General features: G+C 46.7%; 1 protein-coding gene across 1 annotated transcript in view; it reads right to left on the bottom strand.

Moving 5' to 3' along the window:
• Txnrd3 (thioredoxin reductase 3) overlaps positions 1 to 25,162 on the bottom strand; it is a 33,305-nt gene that overhangs the window by 4,926 nt on the left and 3,217 nt on the right. Inside the window, exons 2-12 of the mRNA XM_028854427.2 lie at positions 21,816 to 21,876; positions 20,766 to 20,875; positions 19,200 to 19,304; positions 18,939 to 19,011; positions 17,026 to 17,145; positions 10,787 to 10,929; positions 9,207 to 9,322; positions 7,345 to 7,570; positions 4,746 to 4,838; positions 1,387 to 1,463; positions 766 to 922 (exon numbers count right to left, since the gene is read on the bottom strand). Coding sequence (XP_028710260.1) covers positions 766 to 922; positions 1,387 to 1,463; positions 4,746 to 4,838; positions 7,345 to 7,570; positions 9,207 to 9,322; positions 10,787 to 10,929; positions 17,026 to 17,145; positions 18,939 to 19,011; positions 19,200 to 19,304; positions 20,766 to 20,875; positions 21,816 to 21,876 — 1,281 coding nt within the window. The remainder of the gene's footprint in view (positions 1 to 765; positions 923 to 1,386; positions 1,464 to 4,745; positions 4,839 to 7,344; positions 7,571 to 9,206; positions 9,323 to 10,786; positions 10,930 to 17,025; positions 17,146 to 18,938; positions 19,012 to 19,199; positions 19,305 to 20,765; positions 20,876 to 21,815; positions 21,877 to 25,162) is intronic.

Here is a 25,162-nt window from a genome sequence, read left to right as displayed (position 1 = left end):
CTCAGGAGGGCACACTCCATGGACAGCTGCAGCAGGCCACTTATGAAGCCTGTTTCCAGCCTGTCAGATAATTCAGGCATCTTTTCCTGCACTGGAGCAACTGGCTCACAGCACTCTGGCACATAACCACATCTGTGGACTGTCATCTGTGGACCGCCTGAGCCTGCTGAACTCAGCCTCCACCCATCTGGTGAGTCCTGGGGCTGGACCCACAGTAATCTTTCACTATCACAGGACAGCCCAAGGAAGTAAAAAACACAAGTTTTATCAACTCTTTAATCAGTAGTAACTCAACTACAAATTATCTCTAAGAATCATTATTTACCAATTTTGAAATCTTAATTTTGGTCAAGATACTATCTCAGGGCCGGGATGAAGCTCAGTGGTAGAGCACTTAGCTTTCATGAGACCTAGAGTTCAGCTCCAAACACACACAGATATACACACATATATACATAGACATTCACACACCAAGACATGCATACAGATAGACACACATACATTTATACTTACATAGAAGATATATACACATTCACAGAGAGGGGAGGGGAGGAAGGGGGAGGGAGTGAGAGGGAGACAGATGCACACAGAGAGAAACACACATACACATGTGCATATGCATATACAAACACATACAAAGAGATACACACAAGCATACAAAAAACAGACACACAAAGAGACACAGAGACACACACATGGACACATAGAGAGACACACAGATACACATAGATGCAAACACATAGTCAATTATAGGAAAAAACGTACCTTTTCCAAAGAGGCCCCAAAGAGTCTTCGAGCTAGCAGCTTGCCTGCCTGTATGGCCACAGGTGTGAGCTCTGGTTTGCCCTCCAGTACGTCCCCAATAGCGTAGACATGAGGCACGTTGGTCTGTTCCACATCATTTACTGGTATTTTGCCAGTCCTGGTAGAGTGAGGAGGAAAGCACACACTAAATCCCTGTACTGCTGACTGGCACCATGCAGATCAGCAACATGGCAGCTCGAACAGCCCGGGCACCAAGGTGCCCAGTGACCTACAAGAAATGGCTTAGACCATGCTGCCTGCAGGTCTAAAACTTTCACATTCCCCATGATCACTTTAAGGGCTTCAGAATTTTTCTCTTTGACTGGTCAAAGACATCAGAATTCACTCTAAATCACAGACAGTGGGAGAACGTTTCTACAAATATGTTCTTGGATTGCTATTGAGAACATAAGCTCTTTAAAGCTTGTATTAGAAGTCCCTAATCGGCCAATCCAGAAATTAACACACAGTTGGCATCATGCTTATGATGAGAAATTTGGGGCATCAGAATGTTATATCTTAGCAATTTACAGAGTTTTTATGGGGTTATGTGCAGTAACAGTGCCACAACCCTACACTTACTTCTCATTGATTTTGACCCCGATCTTCTCCAGGCCTATTTTCCTAGTACAGGATTCACGACCAATTGCTAACAAAACCTGCATTTAGAGAAGAGACCAGAAGTATAAATTATCCCCACGAGAATGACAAGGGAGACCGCACTATAGATACTGGAGGTATTACAAGGGTAACTGTGAAATGTCATAAGCAGCCTGTACAAGTGAATCTGATGGAATCCTTGAAAGACATGGCTTAGCAACTGTCTTAGTTTCTTCTCTGTGGCTGTGATAAAATAGCCCAACAAAAGGAACTTAAAGGAGAAAGGGTTTATTCCGGCCACAGTTCATGGTGAGAAAATCGGGGCTTCAAGCTTGCAGCAACTGGTCATAACATATCCACAATCAGGAAGCAGACAGTGATGGATGCAGAGGCTGCTCAGGTCTCTTTCTTGATTTACACAGGACAAGGTTCCAGCCAGGGAGTGGCAGAGCCCATAGTGGGCAAGTCTTTCCATCTCAGTTAACACAATCAAGACAATTCCCCAAGCATGCCCAGAGGTCCATCTCCCAGGTAATTCTGGAGTCTGTCCAGCATTAGCCATAACACCAATTTCACACATGAAACCTGCAAAGCTTATGGTTTGTGTCCCCTCCAAACCTACGTGTTCCTGTACTAGCCCAGAGCACCTCAGCCTGTGACAGGATTTGGAGACAGGGAAGAAGGCTTTGGGGATAATTAAAGGAAAATGAGGCCACACAGCTGTGTCCTTACTATTGTTGGGACAAATGTCTTCCAAAGGCTCTTGTGTTAAAGAGTGGATCCCAGCCTGTGGTGCCCAGGGAGCTGAGGAACCTTTGAGAGGTGGGGTCTATAGAGAGGAAGTGGGGTCACTAGAAGCAGGCCCTCAATGGGGATTGTGGGACCTCAGCCCTTTCTCACGCTCTTTTCACCCACTGCTCCCACTAAGTACTCCAGCCATGCTGTACTGCCTTGCCATAAGCCCAAACCACACACAGGGAACTGTGCCAACAACCATGCACTGTCTACCCATCCTCCTGCCCCCAGTTACAGAGACATACAACACCAGTGGCCCTAGAAATGCCACCTAGACACACCATGCCAGGCATTGAGGAGCAAATGCCACAATGTGATAGTGTGATATGAAGTCTGGGGTGATAGAACCAAGCAGGGTGACTGGGGACTGGGAAGGACATGCAGCTTTCTGGACTCACAAACGTGTCCCACTGCTTTAAAAGAGTGTGGCCTGCACCAGCACATGTGTTTGCCAAAAATGATCCACTGTACAATAGGTCTGCTCATCAAGAGGCCATGGATGTCAGTCTAGACTACTATACCCAGTGAAACTTTCAATCACCATAAATGGGAAAACAGGTATTTCATGACAAAGACAAATTTAAACAAAATCTATCCACAAATCCAGCCCTACAGAAGGTACTGGAGGGAAAACTCCAACCCAAGGAGGTTAACTACACCTACAAAAACACAGACAATAGATAATCTCACACTAGCAAAACCTAAAGAAGGGAAATACACACACAACACATGTACATGCACACATGCACGAACACACACACACACACACACACACACACACACACACACACACACACACACACACACACTAGCTAAGACTTCTAGCAATGGGAAATAGGGAGCCTGAACTGGTCTTCCCCTATAACCAGGCAAGTCTTCCAGTGAACAGATTGGGACCACAACCCAGCCACATAACCTTTGACCTATAATTTGACCTGCCTACAAGATATGCTAGATTAAATACAGCACAGAAATTGTAGGAGTGAACAACCAATGATTGGCCCAGCTTGAGAACCATACCATGAGAGTGAACCCATCCCCAACACTGCCTGGAGGGCCAGGACCCAGAGGCTGGACAGCCCAGAGACCCAGGGTAGAACCAAACATGACTGGCAACACCACCAAAAATCAATACAATTATTCCTAATAATATTCTGCTATACTCATAGATTGGTGCCTAGCCCCATTGTCAGCAGAGAGGCTTCACCCAGCAACTGATAGAAACAGATGCAGAGACCCACAGCCAAACATTAGGTGGACCTCAGGGAACCCTGTGGAAGAAGAGGGGGGGGAAGGATTATGAGAGCAAGAGGGGCTAAGGACACCACAAGAAAACCCACAGAATCAACTCTTGGACTCATAGGGGCTCACAGAGACTGAATTGCCAACCAAAGAGCATGCATGGAACTGACCTAGGCCCTCTGCATGTTAGGTTGTATAGCTTTGTCTCCTTGTGAGACTCCTAACAGAGGGAGCAGGGACTGTCTCTGTTACATGCTTTGGGGGCCCTTTCCTCCTACTGGGTGCCTCATCCAGCCTCAGTAGGAGTGGAGGTGACTAGTCTTACTGCAAGTTAATATACCATGGATAGTTGATATCCATAGGAGGCCTGCCCTTTTCTGAAGAGAAAGGAGGAGTGGATAGAGGGGAAAGGGGGAGGCTGTGGTGGGGAAGGACTGGGAGGAGAAGAGGGAGTAGAAAATGTGATCAAGCTGGGAAAATATTAATTTAAAACTGGAAAAATATATACAATTACAATTTAAACACACACACACACACACACACACACACACACACACACACACAGAAACCACCTGTGACCATGTAACACATAAGCACCCAGGGATGAATCCATCTCCTAGAGGCCTGGGTGACTTCTGCTGGAGCCACTAAGATCTCAGCACTTGGAATGATTCATTATGTTCCTAGACCACTAAACACAGCAAATAGCCACCATCTGTACACACCATGTGAGCCTAATCAAAGCCTCAACAGTTGAAGGTTGGTCTTCTGGCTTGGTTATGCAATTTTAGTTTGCCTGGTCCTCCGCACACTCATGTTTAGTTTTTAGATATTTCTATAATGCACACAAATAAAGAGTACATAGCAAGTGTACAGCTTCCACTAAAACTGTAACTGAGAGACCCTCTGGCACTTGAGCCTGTCAGGTCCTTCACACTGGTTCAAGATTGGGGAATTGTTTGTCTTTGAAAAGGAAAGCTTGATTTATTGATTTATTTGTTTATAAAATACATTTGATATTTACCAGAAAAATTTCCAAGTAAACTTATGTATGAAATATCTGATGCTCCAGAAAAAGAGACCGATGGGATTTGGATGTCGACTTCCAGAGCTTTCTGTGGACAGTCCCACGTGTATACACTTCACCACAGAATTCATTACACAGCACTGAACATGAGTGCAGTAGCAGCCCCTGCTCACAGTTGCCACCTCTTCTTACAAAGAACTGGAAACATTAAACCTTGCATCATTTCCCAACACCTTGCCTCCGCTCATTTACAAGAATGCTCACCACATACACTCACCGTGTTGTATATTTCTTCAACTGTTTCCGGTCCCTCAGTGGACTTGGCCACAACTTTCAGTTTTCCAGGCGAGCCTTTCTCCACTTGTTGAACCTGTAAGGACACATGAGGTACTGGCTCCAACACAGCAGAGAACAAACTAACCAAAGGATACTCATGTGTGGGTGTGTTTGCAGGGTGATATGTGTTTGAGCACACTAGAGATCTCTGGACTAAGCAGAGAAAGAAAACACCCATGGTCTACATTTTGAAGTTTTACCAAGATTTATCAAGGATTCACTGAGACTGTAGACCAAAAAAAAGGAACAGAGGGGGGCTCCAGGTGTTGGATTATTAAGTGGTCCCACTTACTGGGTGGGTCAGAAAGATTAGCAGGAGTCTAAGTGGGAAATATAGTACTTAAATGTCATCTTGTTAAATCTGAAGTGCTCATGAGGACTCAAGCAGGGCTGTCCATAGGCTTTTCTGAATGAGCGTGGGGTTCAGGAGAGATGAGTGCCCTGAGCACTCACATCGGACTTAAAGCTCCTGGTCCCAGAGGATCATTCATAAAACATACAGACAGTGAAGAGATGCAGACACCAGTGTCGGACACTGGCTGAGCAGACTGGACGGGAAGGCACGGGCTGGGGCTGCATCAGCCAGAGCAGCAAGCGCTTGGCAGAGGAGACGTGTCACTGTGCATAGCGGAGAGGCCTGCAATGGGTGGACACAGATGTGACCACTGGGCTTCTGAAAAGCAGCTTTAAAGAAGTGAAAAACGGGTGTGAAACAGGCAACAAATTAGAGGTAGTGTGCAGAGAGTGTTTTTAGAGGAAAAGGAATGTAGGGAGCCAGTCAAAAGGCATGCAGGGCTGCTTTGTCTGAGGATGAAAGCTGATGAGAAGACAGGAGACTGAAGATGTCACAGCCTTGAAAACGTAGAAAGAAAGAAGGGAGACTCAGGGTGGGTGTGTTTGCAGACCTGGGGTAAACATGTCACCTTCAGCACTGTGAGTGCATGCAGACCTGGGGTAAACATGTCACCTTCAGCACTGTGTGAGTGCATGCAGACCTGGGTAAACATGTCACCTTCAGTACTGTGTGAGTGTATGCAGACCTGGGGTAAACATGTCACCTTCAGCACTGTGTGAGTGTATGCAGACCTGGGGTAAACATGTCACCTTCAGCACTGTGAGTGCATGCAGACCTGGGATATGACCTTCAGCACTGTGTGAGTGCATGTAGACCTGGGATAAACATGTGACCTTCAGCACTATGTGAGTGCATGCACATCTGGGGTAAACATGTCACCTTCAGCACTGTGAGTGCATGCAGACCTGGAGTAAACATGTCACCTTCAGCACTGAACATGTCACCTTCAGCACTGTGTGAGTGCATGCAGACCTGAGGTAAACATGCCACCTTCAGCATTGTGTGAGTGTATGCAGACCTGGGGTAAACATGCCACATTCAGCATTGTGTGAGTATATGCAGACCTGGGGTAAACATGTCACCTTCAGTACTGTGTGAGTGTATGCAGACCTGGGGTAAACATGTCACCTTCAGCACTGTGTGAGTGTATGCAGACCTGGGGTAAACATGTCACCTTCAGCACTGTGTGAGTGTATGCAGACCTGGGGTAAACATGTCACCTTCAGCACTGTGTGAGTGTATGCAGACCTGGGGTAAACATGTCACCTTCAGCACTGTGAGTGCATGCAGACCTGGGTAAACATGTCACCTTCAGCACTGTGAGTTCATGCAGACCTGGGTAAACATGTCACCTTCAGCACTGTGAGTGCATGCAGACCTGGGGTAAACATGTCACCTTCAGCACTGTGTGAGTGTATGCAGACCTGGGTAAACATGTCACCTTCAGCACTGTGTGAGTGTATGCAGACCTGGGGTAAACATGTCACCTTCAGCACTGTGTGAGTGCATGCAGACCTGGGGTAAACATGTCACCTTCAGCACTGTGTGAGTGTATGCAGACCTGGGGTAAACATGTCACCTTCAGCACTGTGAGTGCATGCAGACCTGGGGTAAACATGTCACCTTCAGCACTGTGTGAGTGTATGCAGACCTGGGTAAACATGTCACCTTCAGCACTGTGTGAGTGTATGCAGACCTGGGGTAAACATGTCACCTTCAGCACTGTGAGTGCATGCAGACCTGGGGTAAACATGTCACCTTCAGCACTGTGTGAGTGCATGCAGACCTGGGGTAAACATGTCACCTTCAGCACTGTGTGAGTGTATGCAGACCTGGGGTAAACATGTCACCTTCAGCACTGTGAGTGCATGCAGACCTGGGGTAAACATGTCACCTTCAGCACTGTGTGAGTGTATGCAGACCTGGGTAAACATGTCACCTTCAGCACTGTGAGTGCATGCAGACCTGGGGTAAACATGTCACCTTCAGCACTGTGTGAGTGTATGCAGACCTGGGGTAAACATGTCACCTTCAGCACTGTGAGTGCATGCAGACCTGGGGTAAACATGTCACCTTCAGCACTGTGTGAGTGCATGCAGACTAATTTATTTGATGAAATGAAAAGGGGCAAAATTTTTAAAAGATTAAAAAAGACAGCAAAAGGGTTCAAGCTGCCCAGACTTGCCGAAACAGGGGTGAATTTCCTTTGGAACTTGACGCCGTGTTGTTCCAGGTAGGATCCCACTTTCTCTGCCATTTCTTGATCGAAGCCACGAAGAAGGACAGAGCGTACCATAACTGTCACGTCTAATCCCAAGCCAGCCAGAAACCCTGCACACTCCAGACCAACATACGAGGCGCCTACAACTAGCGTGCGGCCAGGGCAGTACCGCAGGGAGAAAAGGTCGTCACTGAAAGAGACAAGAGAAACAGAGTGCATGTGGAAATTACAAAATGGGTTTCAGTGTGTGCTGATCTGCTGTTGGAAAGGCGATTCAGTGCCTAAGTGGAGACACTGAAAGAACACAACAGCTTCTAGAAGTTTCTAGTCAGGTCTATTTGAAAGGATGTGGAGAAGACATGGGTCAGTACATTCAAAATCAAGTGAGATGACAAGCTAATTACTTAAAAAATGAAACAGAGGGCCTGGAGAGATGGCCCAGTGGTTAAATGAATTAACGTAAGTGGTTAAGTAAATTAATTTAAAAAATAAAATAGGGCCAGGTGTGATCACACACACCTTTAATCCCAGCACTCAGGAGGCAGAGGCAGGAGGTTCTCTATGAGTTCAAGGCCAGTCTGGTCTACAGAGTGAGTTCCAGGATAGCTAAGGCTGTTATACAGAGAAACCGTCTCAAAAAAAAAAAAAAAAAAAAAAAAAAAAAAAAAAAAAAAAAAAAAAAAAAAAAAAAAAAAACACCTAAATAAATAAATAAAATAATAATAATAAAATAGAAAGGAAAATATTTTGTTTTTCAGGGGCACTATGTATTATGTGAACAGTATATGAGGTATGTGGTGTGTGTGTGTGTGTGTGTGTGTGTGTGAATGTACATGGTATTTGAGAAATGCATAGTGTGTGGTATGTGGTGTATGAGATATGTGTAGTATGGGGTATGTGCAGATGTGCATGATATATGAGATGTACAGTATGTGTGGTGAGTGGTATGTGTGGTGAGTGGTATATGTGGATGTGTATAGTGTATAAGATATGTGTAGTACATATGGTATATGTGGTGTGTTGGTTGATAAGTGTGGTATGTGGTATGTATGGATGTGTACAGTGTATATGTATAAGTGTGTATCGTGTGTATGGTATGTGTGGTATGTGGTATGAGCTGATATATAGAGTGTATGAGATTTATGTATGTGTGGTATGTGGTATGCATGGATGTGTAAGGTATATGAGATATGTATAATGTGTGGTATGTGTAGTATATACACTGTGTATAAGATATGTGTAGTATGGTATGTGTGGTGTGTGCAGATGTGTATGGTGCATGAGATGTGTGTTATATGTGTGGTGCTTGGTGTGTGCAGTCTGTGTGGATGTGTACAGTGGATGAGGTATGTCTAGTGTGTATGGTTATGTGCAGTGTGTGTGGATGTGTGTCTAAGCAAACAACAGTGTGATGAAAATGTATTTTCTCAACACATCTGCTCCACAGTCTGAAGGCCCTGCTGTGTCCGGTCTCCTATTGACAGCTGGGGAACACTGGAGTGGGTCTGCAACATAGGAAGACCAGTGCTGCCCCAGACCAGCTAGCTCGTCTCTACCCTGGGCCATGCAACCTCGCAGCAGTCAGTCTTTGCTTTGGCCTCTTCCGGCAGTTACCTAGAAACAGTATGGCTTCTGCGTGGGTTCTAGCAGTGACCCTGCTACCTGCCTGACCTTACATCTCTGCTTTATTATGTTACCTGAAGCTTCCTGTGCTGTGTATACTTGTCATGAATTCAAATCCTTTGTGAAGTAAGACAAGGAGCATATAAAATGGGAACATTAATGCACACAATGCAGTAAGGTTGAAATGGTCTATTTACTCTTACCTTGTAATACAGTATTCCTTATCTCCTTGGATTCCCAAGTACCGTGGCCTTTCACCTGTTGCTATGACAAACTTGGAAGCAGTGTAAAATGTTTCCTGTCCTTTCTTATTGGTAGCCTTGAAATGAAGGAAAATAAATCTTAGCAATCCCATCACCACCCTCGCAGCCTCATTCCACAGGAGGGACGGGGATGCAGAAGTCAGAAGTGCCATGTGACCGGCCCCACACAGACAGCTCAAGTCGACACAGCACAGTGGCCACAGCCTCACTCTGGGGTTGGGGTGGCAGACTATGAAGCCAGTTTAGGAGGGCTTCACAGAAGGCCGGGAGACAGGAAGAGTACTGAGGAATTGCCTCTATCAGACTGGTGTGAGTAAGTCCACACTGAGTTTTCTTGTCTGATAACTGATGTGGGAAGGCAGTACCATCCTGGGCAGGTTGTATAAGAAAGCCATCTGACCACGAGCCGGGAGCAAACCAGTAAGCAGCTTTCTTCCATGGTTCCTGCCTCTGCTCTGCTTGTATCCCTGCCCTGAATGACCTAGAAGTGTAAGCCTGGAAGGAAGGTTGGAGCTAAAAATGAAGGCCCTCACATACCATGCCACAGATCTTCAGCTAAGGAGAGCCAGCAAGAGTAACTGGTTATTTGTGATTGCATGAATAAGTCAAAAGACATTTCCAGGTAAGAAGTTCCAATGCCAACGATGGCGTTTAAACAAGCGGATGACACAACCAGGTGGAAGGCGACACCTCGAGTCAGCGGCTCCTTAGGACAGTGAGATGAGAGTCGGGGTGGGAGGGGAGAGGCTCTGAGCTTGAGCCGTGGGGGTGAGGACGTCCCCAGAGGAGGCTAGGTGGGGCAGGGCAACTGGACCATCTGCCAGGCCTTGGACAGTCGGAGAAACAAACTCCCTCATGCTGCTATGGAGTTTGGAAGGTCTGGAGGGGCAGCTTCAAGTTGACCAGCCCGCACCCGTCTCCACTGGTCTAACAACTGACTACAAAAGAACCTAAGATCCTGTCAAGATTACCTCATGCTGTGTTTGCAAAGAAAAGTACAAAACTGTCCAGGTGTCGAGGGTGATGCTAATCGCACAGGGATCCACGGAGGGCAGTGGCTGATGTTTTCTCCTAACTCCAATTTAAAATTTCTGTGGTCATCCAAATGACCTCGTTTCTTTACAGAGATCCGATACTATCTAAACATCACATATGGAACCATGTAAAGTAGCCTTTATTGGACACTGCAGACTGCAGGTTACGTTTTCATTTTCTAAAAGCACCCCACTGCTGAAGTATTTACTTTTAGTCTTTTGTGCTTTGAGCTGTTTAAATATTTTGAATAACCATGAGATGAAAGGCAAACCATATCTTTAAATGTTCTTTAAAATGCGCGTGCTACAGTTTATCTTGACATGTAATCAACAAGCAGTGGTGTGAAAAGCACATATGTGAGGCCACATGTTGTGTGTGTGACAGGCCAGCTGCAGTCCTTAATGTGCAACATGGAATTTTACTTTCCACGCAAGGCCAAGTAGATAGTAATGGAAGACAAAGAACCTGTCGAATCCAGGCAGTACCTTTATTTTATGCAGCTCGACAAACTCGCCATAGGAGTTGACATAGGCCACGCCTTTCTCGCGAAGGGTCAGCCTATAGCTCCAGTTCAAGGAGCTGATGTGGTTCTGGATCGCTTCTGTCATGGCCTCCCAGTTGTGTCTCACTGGAAAATAACCAGGGGAAAGTACACAGTGAGGTTTGGTGCTGATGTTTCTTTCATTTTTGAAACAGGGTGCTTCTCTGCAGCCCAGGCTGGCCTTGTGATGCTTCTGCCTCCTGGAATTATGTGTGCACCACCACACACGGATAGATTACATGTGACCACACATGAGCCACACCACTGATTTAAAGAGCAAGAACATGGGATAGCTTAAATCTTTCCTGGACCTGCTATGCTTCCTTCTTCCTGCTTTACATTACTAAGTGTGGGAGAAGACACAGAGTTCTGAGAAGAAAAAGGGAAACCGCCACAGAGAAGTGCACACCCCACATGGCAATGCCCAGCGTGCAAGGGGAGAAAGCCACTCTGTCAGAAACCCTTCTTACACCATGGAGCCTGCTTCCCTCATCCCATTGGGTGGGAAGAAGTTCTTGGGTTGAGACAGACAAGGAAACCCACCTCCCCCTGGGGCACAGGCAGGTGTGGAGCATTGTACAACACTGTTAAAATCACAGTGTAAGAAGTTCACAATACAAGCTTTGTTTCCGACGTCCGTTTTCCTATAGATAAACGAAGAGGTCTGGAGATGAGTGATCTGATTCCCTCCTTAGCCGCGGTTGAGCCCTGGCTGCCTTAAACAAGGGGACGAACAGCCAGTGAGACTACTCTCATGCCACCACCAGCCATTCAGAACACTCTACAGACACCCTGAAGAAACTGCACACCCATCACGGCTGCTTGCTCCAGCTCCTGAAGGCACAGCCCCGTCAAGCTGACTCGGTTTGCACTGGATTTTCTGTTGTCACAAGCCTGGGTGAACACTTGATGACTCAGTAGCCACTTTCCCAGGCCAGAGTGGGAGTTCTTCATCTGGTGACCCAGCAGAGACTGCTGTGCCTGGTGCTAAAAGGGACAATAATGTGACTGTGACTGATGCAAACAGAAACCTTCCTTTGCATGAAAAGTTTGTCTTTGTGATGGCAAAGCCCTTCCTCTGGACATAAAGACTGCTCCCCTGTGGTGGTTTGAAAGAAAATGGCCCCCAAAGGGAGTGGCACTACTAGGAGGTGTGGCTTTGTTGGGGTAGGTATGGCCTTGTTGAAGGAAGTATGTCACTGTGGAGGCAGGCTTTGAGGTCTCATTTATGCTCAAGCCACACCCAGTTTCTCAGTTCACTTCCTGGAGTCTACAACATATCAAGATGTAAGAACTCTCAGCTCCTTCTCCAGCACCATGTCTGCCTGCACACTGCCTTGCTTCCCACCATGACGATAATGGACTAAACTTCTGAACTGTAAGGGAGCCACCCCAAACAAATGTTTTCCTTTATAAGAGTTGCTGTGGTCATGGAGTCTCTTCACAGCAATAGAAACTCTAACTAAGACATGCCCTCATACAGTGAATCATCTGCAAAAAGACTCCTCGGCTGCATCCCCTAGGGTTGCAATATTAGGCCAAGGAAAACACTTATCCCGAGGTGTCGTCCTTGCTTATTTTTAGTGGAGCAGGCTGAGCTGAAAACAACAGCAGGGACAACAGACTGTGGAGCAGCCACCGCCGTAACAGCTGCAGCAGAGGTGGAGCTGTGGAGAGCAGCCAGCAGGCCAGGCAACAGGAAAGGGGGAGCCATGTTCCTAACAAGGCCTTGGCAGCAAAGGAGTCAGGGCCGCTCTGCATGCAACAGACAACTAGAGGCCAAGGTTAGGGCTATGGAAACCACCAGAGCTCTTGACCAAGGGGCAGAGGTGGCAATGACTCCTGAAGAGTCAGAGATGCCTGTGGAGCTGTGAGCTGCAGCAGCCAGCAAGCTGCAACACCCATCCTGCTCCTAAGCCTACCAAGATACCCGTCCCTTCCTTTTAAGCTCAAGAACTGTAACACTAGAGGGCGCCATCAGCTGCTGCTCCTTCCTGTCTGAATCCACACCCTGCTGAACACCAGGATCTAGGTAGAGAGCCAGGGGAGTCCAGTCAGCAGATACTGACAGTCAGTGACCACAGTCCTCTCACCTGGCTGGCCTTGCCCACTTCCACTTCCATTTGGCTCCCTGTGAGATGCTTTCATGATAGTATCTTTGTTTGTTTGTTTGTTTGTTTGTTTGTTTTCTGAGTGTTGGGAATGGAACCCGGGGCCTCGTGCACACTGGGCAAGTCCTCTACCAGGTCCTTATACTTCTTTATAATAAATGAGACTTGAACTCAGAGTTGCCTCACATTATTGACCAGTTCTTTCTGGCATGAGGCTAGGATTCAACTGCTGGGCCTTTCCTCTACCCCACCTCATTTAGGTAGGAATGCATCTTTTCTACGGATACTAGACATGGAGGTTCACACCCACCTCTGTGTAACTCCACATTCAGAAGACACAAGGGCCTGTCTGGGCAATCTGGTCATAACTGGATGAGAGTCCAGAAAACAAACCAGCAACTGAGGGGTGGGGTCGTGTGTGTGTATGTGTGTGTATGTGTGTGTGTGTGTGTGTGTGTGTGTGTGTGTGCGCGTGCGTGCGTGCGTGCGTGCGTGCGTGTGTGTGTGTGTGTGTGTGTGTGTGTGTCTCAGAAAGCCCCTCCCCAGCCCCAGCAAAGTCAGTGTGGACATCGGCCTTCCATGGCACAGGGTAGAAGGAGCGCTCTGGGGTTTGCAGCCTGGAAAGGTCACTTTCGTTACTGCATGCCCTCATGATGCAATGTTCTCCACAGTGGCACATTTTTGCAAACTCCAGCCCTAGAAGACCTTTCATTCCAACCCTCTGGGGAACTTTGACTGCAGGGGTCCTGTCCATTCTCTTCACAAGCCAAACAACCTTTACTGTAAAAGGTAAGAGTTTCAAACACAGCTGTACATCGGCCTGCATATCCTGCAGATAACCAAGTCCTAGATCCCCTAAGCTTTCCTAGGAGACCGGCCAAATCTAGGGCCTGGCTGTGTTCTACCCTGTGTCTATTCCTTCACTGTTAAATTGGATGCAAAAAGTCACCCTCTCTTCAGAAAAAGCTCAGCTAGTCTCACAGGTTTATTTTTCAATATAAACTTTAAAATGATCACTTTTGAGCTTTGAAGGGGGGAAATAAAGTCTCAGATTGTGCTGGGTCTGCATAGTCATGAGCTAATCTTGAGATATGGCCTCTTCATAATATTGAGACAAGCCCTCTAATTCACAGTACTTTTTGGTGTGCACTAACAGTCTTCCCATGTACACCGTTAGCTTTGCTCCAAGGCATCTCATCATTTTTGTCATTTTTCACTATATTTTTAGCTTGTTATGGCTGGCAAGTAAGAAATGTGATTTTCACACTAACTGAACTAATTAATTCTAATATTGCTAAGCTCAATCTTTTATATGTTCTAGATATATCATATCATAAAGTTAGACCTTTCCCCCATTGCCCCTTTACAAGCATATGTCCTTTCTTTCCTGTCCATATTCCCTGTGCAGTGGCCAAGGGTACTACATTCATGCATGGGGTGGCTCTGAGGCACCATGACCATGCACTAGATGGCTCTGAGGCACTGTGACCATGCACTAGATGGCTCTGGGGCACTGTGACCATGCACTAGATGGCTCTGGGGCACTGTGACCATGCACTAGATGGCTCTGGGGCACTGTGACCATGCACTAGATGGCTCTGGGGCACTGTGATCATGCACTAGATGGCTCTGGGGCACTGTGATCATGCACTAGATGGCTCTGGGGTACTGTGACCATGTACTAGGTGACTCTGGAGCACTGTGACCATGCACTAGATGACTCTGGGGCACTATGACCATGTACTAGGTGACTCTGGGGCACTGTGACCATGCACTAGATGACTCTGGGGCACTGTGACTATGCACTAGGTGGCTCTGGGGCACTGTGACCATGTACTAGATGGCTCTGGGGCACTGTGACCATGTACTAGATGGCTCTGGGGGCACTGTGACCATGCACTAAATGGCTCTGGGGGCACTGTGACCATGCACTAGATGACTCTGGGGCACTGTGACCATGCACTAGATGGCTCTGGGGCACTGTGACCATGTACTAGATGGCTCTGGGGCACTGTGACCATGTACTAGGTGACTCTGGGGCACTGTGAGCATGTACTAGGTGGCTCTGGGGCACTGTGGCCATGTACTAGGTGATTCTGGGGCACTATGACCATGTACTAGGTGGCTCTGGGACACTGTGGCCATACACTGGGCAGCTCCAACTCATATTTAACACAGAATCAAGCTCTTCAATAAATCTTTGCTTTCCACTCTTCATCCTGAAAAGAAGTTTCAATGTTAGCCTTACTATCAGAGTTTTTTAAAGCATAGTAGGTGTGAGGTTTTCATAAATGTCTTTGGGTCACCACTGTACTTCTGGTCAGGCCCCTCTTGTTACCTACTGTGAGCCCTCAGAAGCAACACATACTCCTTTAAGACACTCATGCTTGTCACTTGGGTCACCTCTGTAGGATGCACTTTTTTTATTTTAGATTCACTTAGTATTATAGTTACGTCAGTCTCAACTTTTCTCGAGTCTTAAACTATCCCAGCCTCCTGTTTCCTAGTCTTGTCAATCTATGTACATACCCTGTCCCCACTTTATCACCATATGCTGTGACTGTGTCACAGTTCTTGCTCAGCTCTCACTCCAGGTGACCCTTCTCCGAAGAGCAACCTTCTAGGACATTCTGCAGATGGTTTCAGTGGAGGAATAATCTTAAATACAGAAATCCCACCCAGAAACCAACCCGCAACGAGAGACTTGATTCCATCTATAACCAGCGGGTCCTAAATTAATACTTTCCAGTGAGTCACCTGGTGAAATGGGTCTAGTCTCAGCTACCACATCCAGCTACTAACTGAACTACTACTACTACTCAACTGATCCCAGCTACTAACTGAACTACCACTCAACTGATCCCAGCTACTAACTGAACTACCACTCAACTGATCCCAGCTACTAACTGAGCCATCTCAGTGAGTCACGGCCCACACCCAGTGTACAGCCTAATGCCTGCCTCTCTCCTCCACCTTAGGGAATCTGCTGGGTCTATGGCTATCAGTCACCTGTAATACTCTATAGACAACACTACCCACATTGGCATCAAGGTCTCTGGAGATAGCCAACTCATTCATGGTTTTTAAAACCTCCACAAGATCTTCCGACAGGGCCACCATGAAGACTACCTCTGTGTCTAGCTGGCCACCACAGCCAATCACGTCTGCGTCACCAGCCTCCCTAAATCCACCTCCCACTCTCAGCTCAGCATCTCTGCTCAGGCCTGTGGCATTTCTTGCCTCATCTCTCCCTTCTCTTCCCCTTTCTAAGTTCCCTAGTGCTTCAGGAGGGATCTGGACTCCAAGCTGTGGCCTGGGCCTCTCTCCTGCCTGAGCTCAACCTCCATTACCTCTCAGGTAAGCTAACTGCTTAGCTCCCTGAGGTCACCTCTTCCGCCATCTTCACTCTGCTCCCGAGAGACCGTATTTCCTCACATCTGCACTTCTGGCCAACCTGTCACTTTCAAGATGCAGCTTCAACTGGGCATGGTGATACATGCCTGTCATCCCAGCTACTCAGGAGGTAGAGGTAAGAGGATCACTTGAGCCTATGAGTTCAAATCCCACCTGGGGAACATAGTGAGCAAGACCTGTCAAAAAGGAGAGGGAGAAGGGTAGCTAACATAATGTGGGTCAAGGGTTACTTCATCCTCAAAGCTTTTCTTAGTGCTCCTCTGATGCTACAGGGTACCCCTCACGTGCTCTGCAGAGATGCTGTTGCTTCCGGGCAGGATCTGCTGTCATTACCTCGCATGGCAGAGTCCCGACATCAAACAGCAATGGGACTCAGCCAAGATGCTTAACACAGACTCCACGCCACACCGCTACAACAAACTTTCATTCTATTTTTTCACACTGGAAAAAATGAAAATGGCCATCACTGCCTTTCACCTTCTGCTGGACTTGCTCAAGTTTTGTCTCTAGGTCTAAGTCCCAGGATAGAAGCCGGCGTTGTGGCCTCTGCAACTGAAGGGCAGAGTGGTCAGACCTAAGGAACGCTTACTGAGTGACTGTCAGAACCAACCGCGGAGTCGTGGACTCAGCCTGTCTGGGTTTTCCAACCCCCACTCACCCTGCTGGTTATACTCCCAGCCAAATTTCCTCGAGTCCTGCAAGGCCTGCCCCAGGAGGGCTGCCTGGTGCATCAGCTTCTTAGGAATACAGCCCACATTGACACAGGTACCGCCCAGGCCTGAAAAGAAAGCGACATGTCAACATTCCCCGAGTAGCAAGCATGCTTGTATGATGTTTCTCACATCAATGTGGGGTTATTAAAATATGCAAGAAGATAAGCTCTAGCGGTGGCAGAGCTTATCCTCCAAATGAGGCACAAATGGTTAAGTCAACTTTCTAACTTGCAATCTGCGGAGAAGACCCAATAATGAGTGAAAATAGAAGTCTACGTGAAGAGCTCTGGAGACAGAACGCACTTGTGTCTGCTGCTCAAGGGATGAGAACCACCTTGGCTAACGAGATAAGCACTGCACCCTTGGAACGACAGCTTCTAGCCTCTCTCTAACCCTCACTCCTCTGAACCAACTGTCAGTCCGCGAAAGCTGCCTGGTGGCATCTCCTCTGCATGTGACCTACATAAAACAGGCCAGGCCTGTGTGCCCCATGTGCCCCACACAAAACAGGCCAGGCCAGTGCACCCCTTGGCAGGAGCCAAGTAAGGAATTCTCTCCAGCTGCAATCTCTTCCAGTGCACAGATTAGCAGGATCTTTTCTGGATGGGGGAGGAGAGAAACAGGGAAGAGGCAGGAGGGAAAAGGTCAAGGGTACACCCAGACAAGTCAAAGAACAAGCAAGGTGTGCTGCTGTACCCTGGGAATTCTAGGCTAAAGCCTTTGAATTAGCTTGAATTTCAAACAGTGTTTTTGGTTTTTTTGGTTTTTTCCCCATACTTTACCTACCATGGTTCCGGGAGGAACGAGACAGCACAGTCAGGCTGGGTACAGAACAGAGTCCATAGAGCAATGAGGGCGGGCACAGTGGGGACAGGAGAGTAACAAAGGTCAGAGCAGTGCACAAAGCTAGCAACAGCAGTGGCTATGAGAAGGGGCAAGGGGCCAGAGTGAGTCCCAGGACAGTGGCATCAACCATGTGTGGCCTTCCCGACGATGAGGCCAAGAGTGTCAGGACCCTAGCTTCCCTTCCCTGTCCCCTGCTCCAAACTGACAAAGCCCAACCTGAAACCAGAAAAACAGACAACCAGTGGTCAGGGTTCTAGGCCAGAGCAGACCAGAGACAAAAGAATGCAATGAAACACACATGAATATTCTGCACAAAATCTGTATGTTCTATTTTATTGAGAAGGAGGAAAACCCCAAACGGCAAGGTGAGCACGGTGCCCTGCAGCACACAGCAGAGGTATATGGCCGGGACCATGTGTGCGTCTCATGCAACCAAAGGGTAATGATGGTGGACAATGACAATAGCAGCCACTACACAGCCATCAAGCCCAGTTGGGAGACTAAGGCAGAAACAGAGAGTGAGCAGGACACAGCATATGCACTGTGCCTGCAACAATGTGAAAGGACCAGTGCATGTATGCCAAATATCTATGGCAGAAGTGTGGGTGCTGGGCCACAGAGCCACCTCTCTTTTTGTAAAGCTGAACTGTTGGCATGTTCCTTTGCAGAGTCTACACCGTTGGACGGCTCTCCCTCCTGAGACCAGGCAGGTTTACATGAGATTACGGCAAAGAAGCTGCCTGTAAAAGCATAGAACAAGGGCTGGAGAGATAGCTCAACAGTTAAGAGCACTGGCTGTTCTTCTAAAGGACCCAAGTTCAATTCCCAGCACCTACATGGCAGCTCATAACTGTCTGTAACTACAGTTCCAGGGGATCTGATACCCTCACACAGACATACATGCAGGCAAAACACCAGTGCACAATAAATAAATAAATAAATAAATAAATAAATAAATAAATAAACAAACAAATAAATAAATTTAAAAGGCCAAGCAGGAACTACAGCTTACCCCAGGATGAGCCCTGAGGCGATGGGACCACAAAGTCTAGCACCATGACCTTCTTTCCCAAGTTGGCAGCTTCCTACAAAAACAACCACATAAAAAGTGTCTTGCCACCTTCTCTCTCCCATTTTTCTCTCCCTTAAGTGAACAGTCTGAATTTGCCAGATACTCCTCCACCCCCAATCGAACCAGTTATTATAAAAGCCTAGATTGCAAGATTACAGTTAACTTTCGGAAAAGTCATTAATGGTTCACTTGTGTTCACACCTTTGCACAAGAGAGGCCGCCAGAGCCCCCGCCAATGACGATGAGATCATAATCATGAGCCGAGTCTTCCTGAAGGAGCTTCTGCAGTAAACCGTTCTTATGTGCCTACAGATTACCAAAGGAGACAGAATAGCACATGACTCCATTTTCAACCAGCATGGATTCTTTGTCTAAACAAATCTGGAGCTGGAAAGACAGTTCATCAGTCAAGAGCACATATTGTTCTAGCAGAGAAACTGGGTCCAGTTCCTAGGAACCAAGATGGTTGGCAAGCAACTCTGCTGGAAACTGAAGTTCCAGGGGACCTGAAATTTCTGCCCCTTGCAGACATCTGTGCATGTGCTCACACACAAGCATACTCCATTCCACATACACACAAACTTAAAAATGAAAAATATTTTTAAAAAAATACTCAGTGCTGAGGATTTAGCTTAGAGGTGGAACACAAGGCCCGACACATCTGGTTCCTGGCACCAAAAATAAAAAAGAAAAGTGAAGAAAAACCTCAGGAATGATGGGTCAAAACATTTGTACTGAGATTGTAAATCTACCTAGATCTAAGTAGAATACAACTTATACCAACACACACACACACACACACACACACACACACACACACACTGTGACCTAGACATTCTGACAGTTATCATGTCAAATGAGGCCACTTTCCACAGATAAATGATCAAGTGTCACTTTTCAAGTCCTTGCCCTCTGGACTGGTCTTCATTTGAAACCTGGCTTTTATGCATCAACAGCTGTCTTCATGATCCCTCACAAACTGACCCTTCATTCCACAGCTGTGCTGGGTGGCTTCCTTTATCACACACATCTCAATGTTTCTTGCCTAATGGCCACATTCTAAGAATCAAGAAGTTAAAGCCCCATACTTTGCACCCAGTATTGGCAGCCTTGACAGGGGTTCTAACTCCCTGGACAACAGTGTTTGTGTTGACCAATGCTTGTTGGAGAACAGCATGTTTCACACCCTATCAGGAGGAAGAGACTTGTCCTGGCCCCAGCTCTTCCTGGGGCTACGTGAACAGATCTGTTTACCACAGATAGGGCAAAACAAAGATATGATTCCAGGTGTGGCTTAGTGAACTCATGAGTTTAACTGGGCTCCTTAGGGGATTGTGGACTTGCTGTCAGCTGCACTACTGAAGAAGGGTCTGTCTTCATGGGAATTAACAGCTTATCTATCTCTAGGAAGGGATGGGGCCTCATGAGCCACCTCCTGAGTCATGAGCTGCTCCGGAGCCACTGTGAACCCCTCAGGAGCCTCACGATGCTCCCTCCTCACATACACACACAAGGGGGAGTGGTGACGGACCCAGTCCTATGATGGTCATGGCCACTCTGACTTCAGGCTAAGAATGGCCCTCCTGTGCCTGGGTCAGCACTGTATAACTCCTCAGGTTTAGTTGGTGGGAAAGCTCACTTCCCTGGCAGCCTTCAGGGTCACCTGGTGACTGGCCTCTGCGATTTTCCACTGGTACTCCCCTTTGACACTGATAAATTACAATGTGAACAAACAGTGTCAGGACCATGAGTGATGATGATCATTACCTGGAAAGTTCGGTCACATCCGCCCACGTGCACTTTATTCACAAAAATATTGGGCACTGTTTTCTGGTTACTGATTTCTGTCAGCACTTCCTGAACATTGGCCCCATCATCTAAAGAATAAAAGAGTATATGAAGATACTATAAAGGATCCCCTTGCAGAGCTCAAGTCTTACGATGCTCACTGCTCATTGCTTACAAGTTCACATCCATGACAGGCCAATGTGCTCCATGACTTCATGAAATAATGACTTAAGATGAGAAAGCAGCTACACTTTCAGAGGACACCTTAAACCCAAAGGCCTACCTACGGATTTCTGTTAGGACAAAACATTTGGGTTCGCTTTTGCATACACAATAGCTCTGCCACAAACAAAGGACAAGTAACCTTTAAGAGAGCAAAACCCAAGTGAAACCTGTTATAATAACTAACAAGAAAATGCTTCCTATGATTACATTTAAGTTTTTCTGCAATTCACCCTCCTTCTTGAAAGATGCAACTGGGCCATGACACTTGGGACTTGGCACTTATTGGTAAGAAACAAGAGCACCTTGCTTCTTAAGGTAACTTGGTAAAAAAAAAAAAAAAACAGGTGCCATGAAGACAAAGTTGAGAGTCTTTTCTGGTCACTACCCCATCCCAAATTCCTGCAAAGAATAGCAGATGTGAAGTGTTCAGTGACTGCCATGGCCATGGAAGACAAAGATTCAAAACTAAGCTGAAAACTTAACCTGCTCTTCCCCATGGGTAATGCAACCAGGAAATGGAGTGGATTCTTTGTTATGACAGTTTAATCGATTTTGTAGAATGCTGGCAGGCAAGTATCCAATGCCTCAAACACTTTAAAGTTAGCAGCCCACAGCTCTTCCCATTTCCTGCCCTCAAATATGGAAAATCTTTATCAAATTATTTGTCATATGAAGGTTCATCTTCTGTGTGCTTGAACACAAACAAAAGCTCATTTGACAGACAGACATGAAAATACAGTGAACAAAGTGGAACAGTCATGTTGGCACTTACTACAAATAGCAGCATTACTGACAGCTACTCACCAACTTGATCAAGTTCCAGGATGTTGTAGTCCACCCCTAAGGATGAAAAGAGTTCCTTAACCTGTAAGAGAAACCCTTGTGAACCTCTTGCTCTCAAAAGGTTCAGCAGCTATGAAAGGTGCTCATGTGACATAAGAGCTGCCCAACACAGGCAATCTTAGGGACATGAGTTCTGGCCCACAGTGTTCGCATTTTCCTCCATATACTTCCCCAGAATAACCCAGTCTGCCACCTCCGTTCTTTTACTCTTTGTCTCCTTATGACTCCTATTTCTGCCCAAGTCTCTTTTCTGGTTCAGGACAGGTTCATGGCACTCCTCCACGGGTGCCACGCTTCAGTGCAAATCTTCTTCAACCATGTCGCTTCCTTTTTCTGGGCTTCCTCTCAACAGCCATTAAGTTCCTCCAACTAAATCAACCATCAAGCATCTAGGACCAGTCAACCATGATTCCAAAGCCACAAAATGCAACGATGAACCAGACACACTCTCTGCCTTCTAGGACAGAAATCAGTAGCATGTTGACAGTTTAACTATAGCCTATTTACCAGCTGCCCATCAAAATACCCCAGAGTCTGACTGAAAGACGACAGTGTGGGCATCACCCAGAGCTTATGAGTCGTTCAGCATCAAAGCTGCATGGTAACCACTGTGCAAAGCTCTGGCTAGGCTTCACCTGCACACCTGCCTCCCAGACATCTTCCAGGTCACACTAACCTCCCCACCACCCATATACGGACAGCAATGGCTAAGTCTTAGTTCTCTGTTGAACTGTTCCACTCTCGAGTTCCCAACAGTAACTCCATCTCAGGTGTTCCCAGCTTTGTCTTCTCCAGTTCACCCAGTGGCAGCCACTAACTTGTCTTTTCATAGCCATTTTGTGACACCACCCTTAAACACCCTCCACCCTTGAGATAAAACCCAGAGGCACCAAGGTCTAAGCAGATGACACATCTGTAACCATGATAATTACCTAAGAGTAACCCTTTGGTGTCTTGGAAATCTCCTAAAAGCATTCTGCAAATGAACATTTATTCCAGAAAATCTCCTAAGGAAAAGCAGAGTCTATGGCCCTGTAGCCTGGTCCTGCCCCTTTCTCCTCTCCTATAGCAAGAATTCTATTTCAAGTGAGTGTGGCTCCAAAATAGCATCTCTTTAAATAGCAGGTCACCAGCATCTCTCAGCTCTGAGTCACAGAAGCTTCAAAACACTCAACCCTACTTGAGGTCAAACCCTCTACATAGGTAGCTGGTGGAAAATCCTAGGGTGCTCATCATACTCTCTGTGTAAGGTCAAGTCCCAGAAAGAGAAGAGAAAGCCAGGGAGAGCAGATGCTGCAGGCCCATCAGGAACCATCCCCACCTCCAGCTCAGGCATATCGTACAGGGGTTTTGCAAGGGGAAGGGCAGGCCACCACAGCAGAGAGCTCCTGGGTGACTTCTTTTGAAACTGACTGTGGGAAGTTCCAGCTCAAAGGCAATGGAGATGGACTACCAGGAAAGAAAGAGGAGGAGGCGACAACCATTAAGAGGGACAGGCTAAATCTGCCGGTGAATGAGGGCAGCCACCATAGCAAAGGACACCAATTCCTCAGAAAACTACAATTAAAGATACTGCAACATTCACATGTTCACTCATGTTCATTACAGCATCACTCACACCAGCCACAAGCAAGGCATGTATCAACTAGTGCCTGGATTGATAGGAAAGGCTCCCGTCCACACACAATGGCTTATTATTTACCCTGAGGAACTAGGAAAATTCCAGCTCATGCTACAAGATGGACTAACCTTGAGGACATTACACTAAGCAAAACAAGCCAGATGTAAAAGGTCAACCGCTGAATGATGATGTCACTTATATGTGGCACTTGGAGTGGTCAACCTCACTTTTTGGTGAGATGGTTGGTGAGGGCTGGGATGGTGGAAACATTAGTTACTGTGTCGTTGAGTTTAGAATTTCAGATTGAAAAGTTCTGGAGATGGACTGTGGTGATGAGAGCCAACAATGTGACTGTCTAATTGCTGAGTCCTTGCATGTGGTTCCAGAGACTTGAACCTGACTCAAGGTGACATGGGAATGAAGAAAAGACACACAGATACACAAACATGGTGGTCTAGTCCTCGGATGGAGAAACCTCAGCATCCCCTCGCCCACCCAAGCATTTTATCATACAGAGGTGAAATGGTGGTGGGTCGGCGGGCAGGGTTATTGCATACAACTGAACCAAGGAGGCAGGGATTATGGTAGACAGGTGAGTCAAGGACGCAAGTTTAACCAACATTAGGAGGAACAGTCTCTGGAGGGGAGCAGTCTTCTAGGCTGCAAATATCCAGGGAGGTGGGAAAAGGAAGCTAGGATGGACATTTTATGCACACACTCCTTATTTTAGCACTCAGACCAGGAGGGAAGCCTTTGTCATTTCTCTGAGCATAGCCTGGGGGAGGCTTTGCCATTTTCCCATAGGTTTGAGACTTGAGTCCTTGCCATGGCTGTTGCCATGTCAACAGCAAACGTTCACTCAGGGCTTCCTCCACTCTCCGCACCCAGTGTCATTGGCTTCTACTCTTCTGATGTGACAAATGTGTTTTTTTAAAAAATCAAGGTATTTTTCCCTGGTTTAGTCCAGATTATCTTGTCTGGGAGTCCATCTGTCTCCATAGCTTGCTGGGTTTTGTGTGACAGCCAGGTCAGTCCTTTCAGCTCTGGGCTAACATATAACCATAATCTTAATAATCTTAAGTCCACACTTATCAGTAAAACATCTTAAGACACTTAAACCTTTGAAATTAAATTCCAGCCATTTCCAGGGAGCCCTCACCCAGGTTTCCTTTCTTACTCCTTATATTCAGCCACACTTCCTTCCTCTTGTCTTCGCTTACATAAATCCCTATATCAAGTGCCTTCCCTTACAGGCATACCTCCTCTTTACCCTGGAGGACAAGCCCGACTGTCCTTTCCTTAGCCCGTCCAGATCGTCTGAAGTAGCTACTGTTGACCTCACTGCCACAGCCCTTGTTTATCACAAGCTCTTCTTTCTGCACTTGAGAGCTGGCTGGTGGCTGCTCAGTTATTATGAGTTCCTGGGGGGCCAGACCCATGTTCATATCTCTACAGTGCTAAGTACCCAACAACTAATGCTTGTTAAATGCCATTACCACTTCAATAAAGGGACAAATCTTAATTCTTGATTACTGTATGGACCATACGTAGAAACAGCAGTGGATTGTGGATCATACATTTAATAAGCCCATGAACAAACCACCACAAAACCAGACAGTGAATGGTCACCAAAAGATAGGCTTTTCCAGGATGTGTACATTCTAGAAAAAAACACCCAGGAACTGGC

Source organism: Peromyscus leucopus, chromosome 3 (assembly GCF_004664715.2).
Source record: "Peromyscus leucopus breed LL Stock chromosome 3, UCI_PerLeu_2.1, whole genome shotgun sequence".
NCBI lineage: Eukaryota > Metazoa > Chordata > Mammalia > Rodentia > Cricetidae > Peromyscus > Peromyscus leucopus.
The sequence above is the reverse complement of the archived record's forward strand: the minus strand, read 5'-3'. Positions and strand labels throughout refer to the sequence as shown.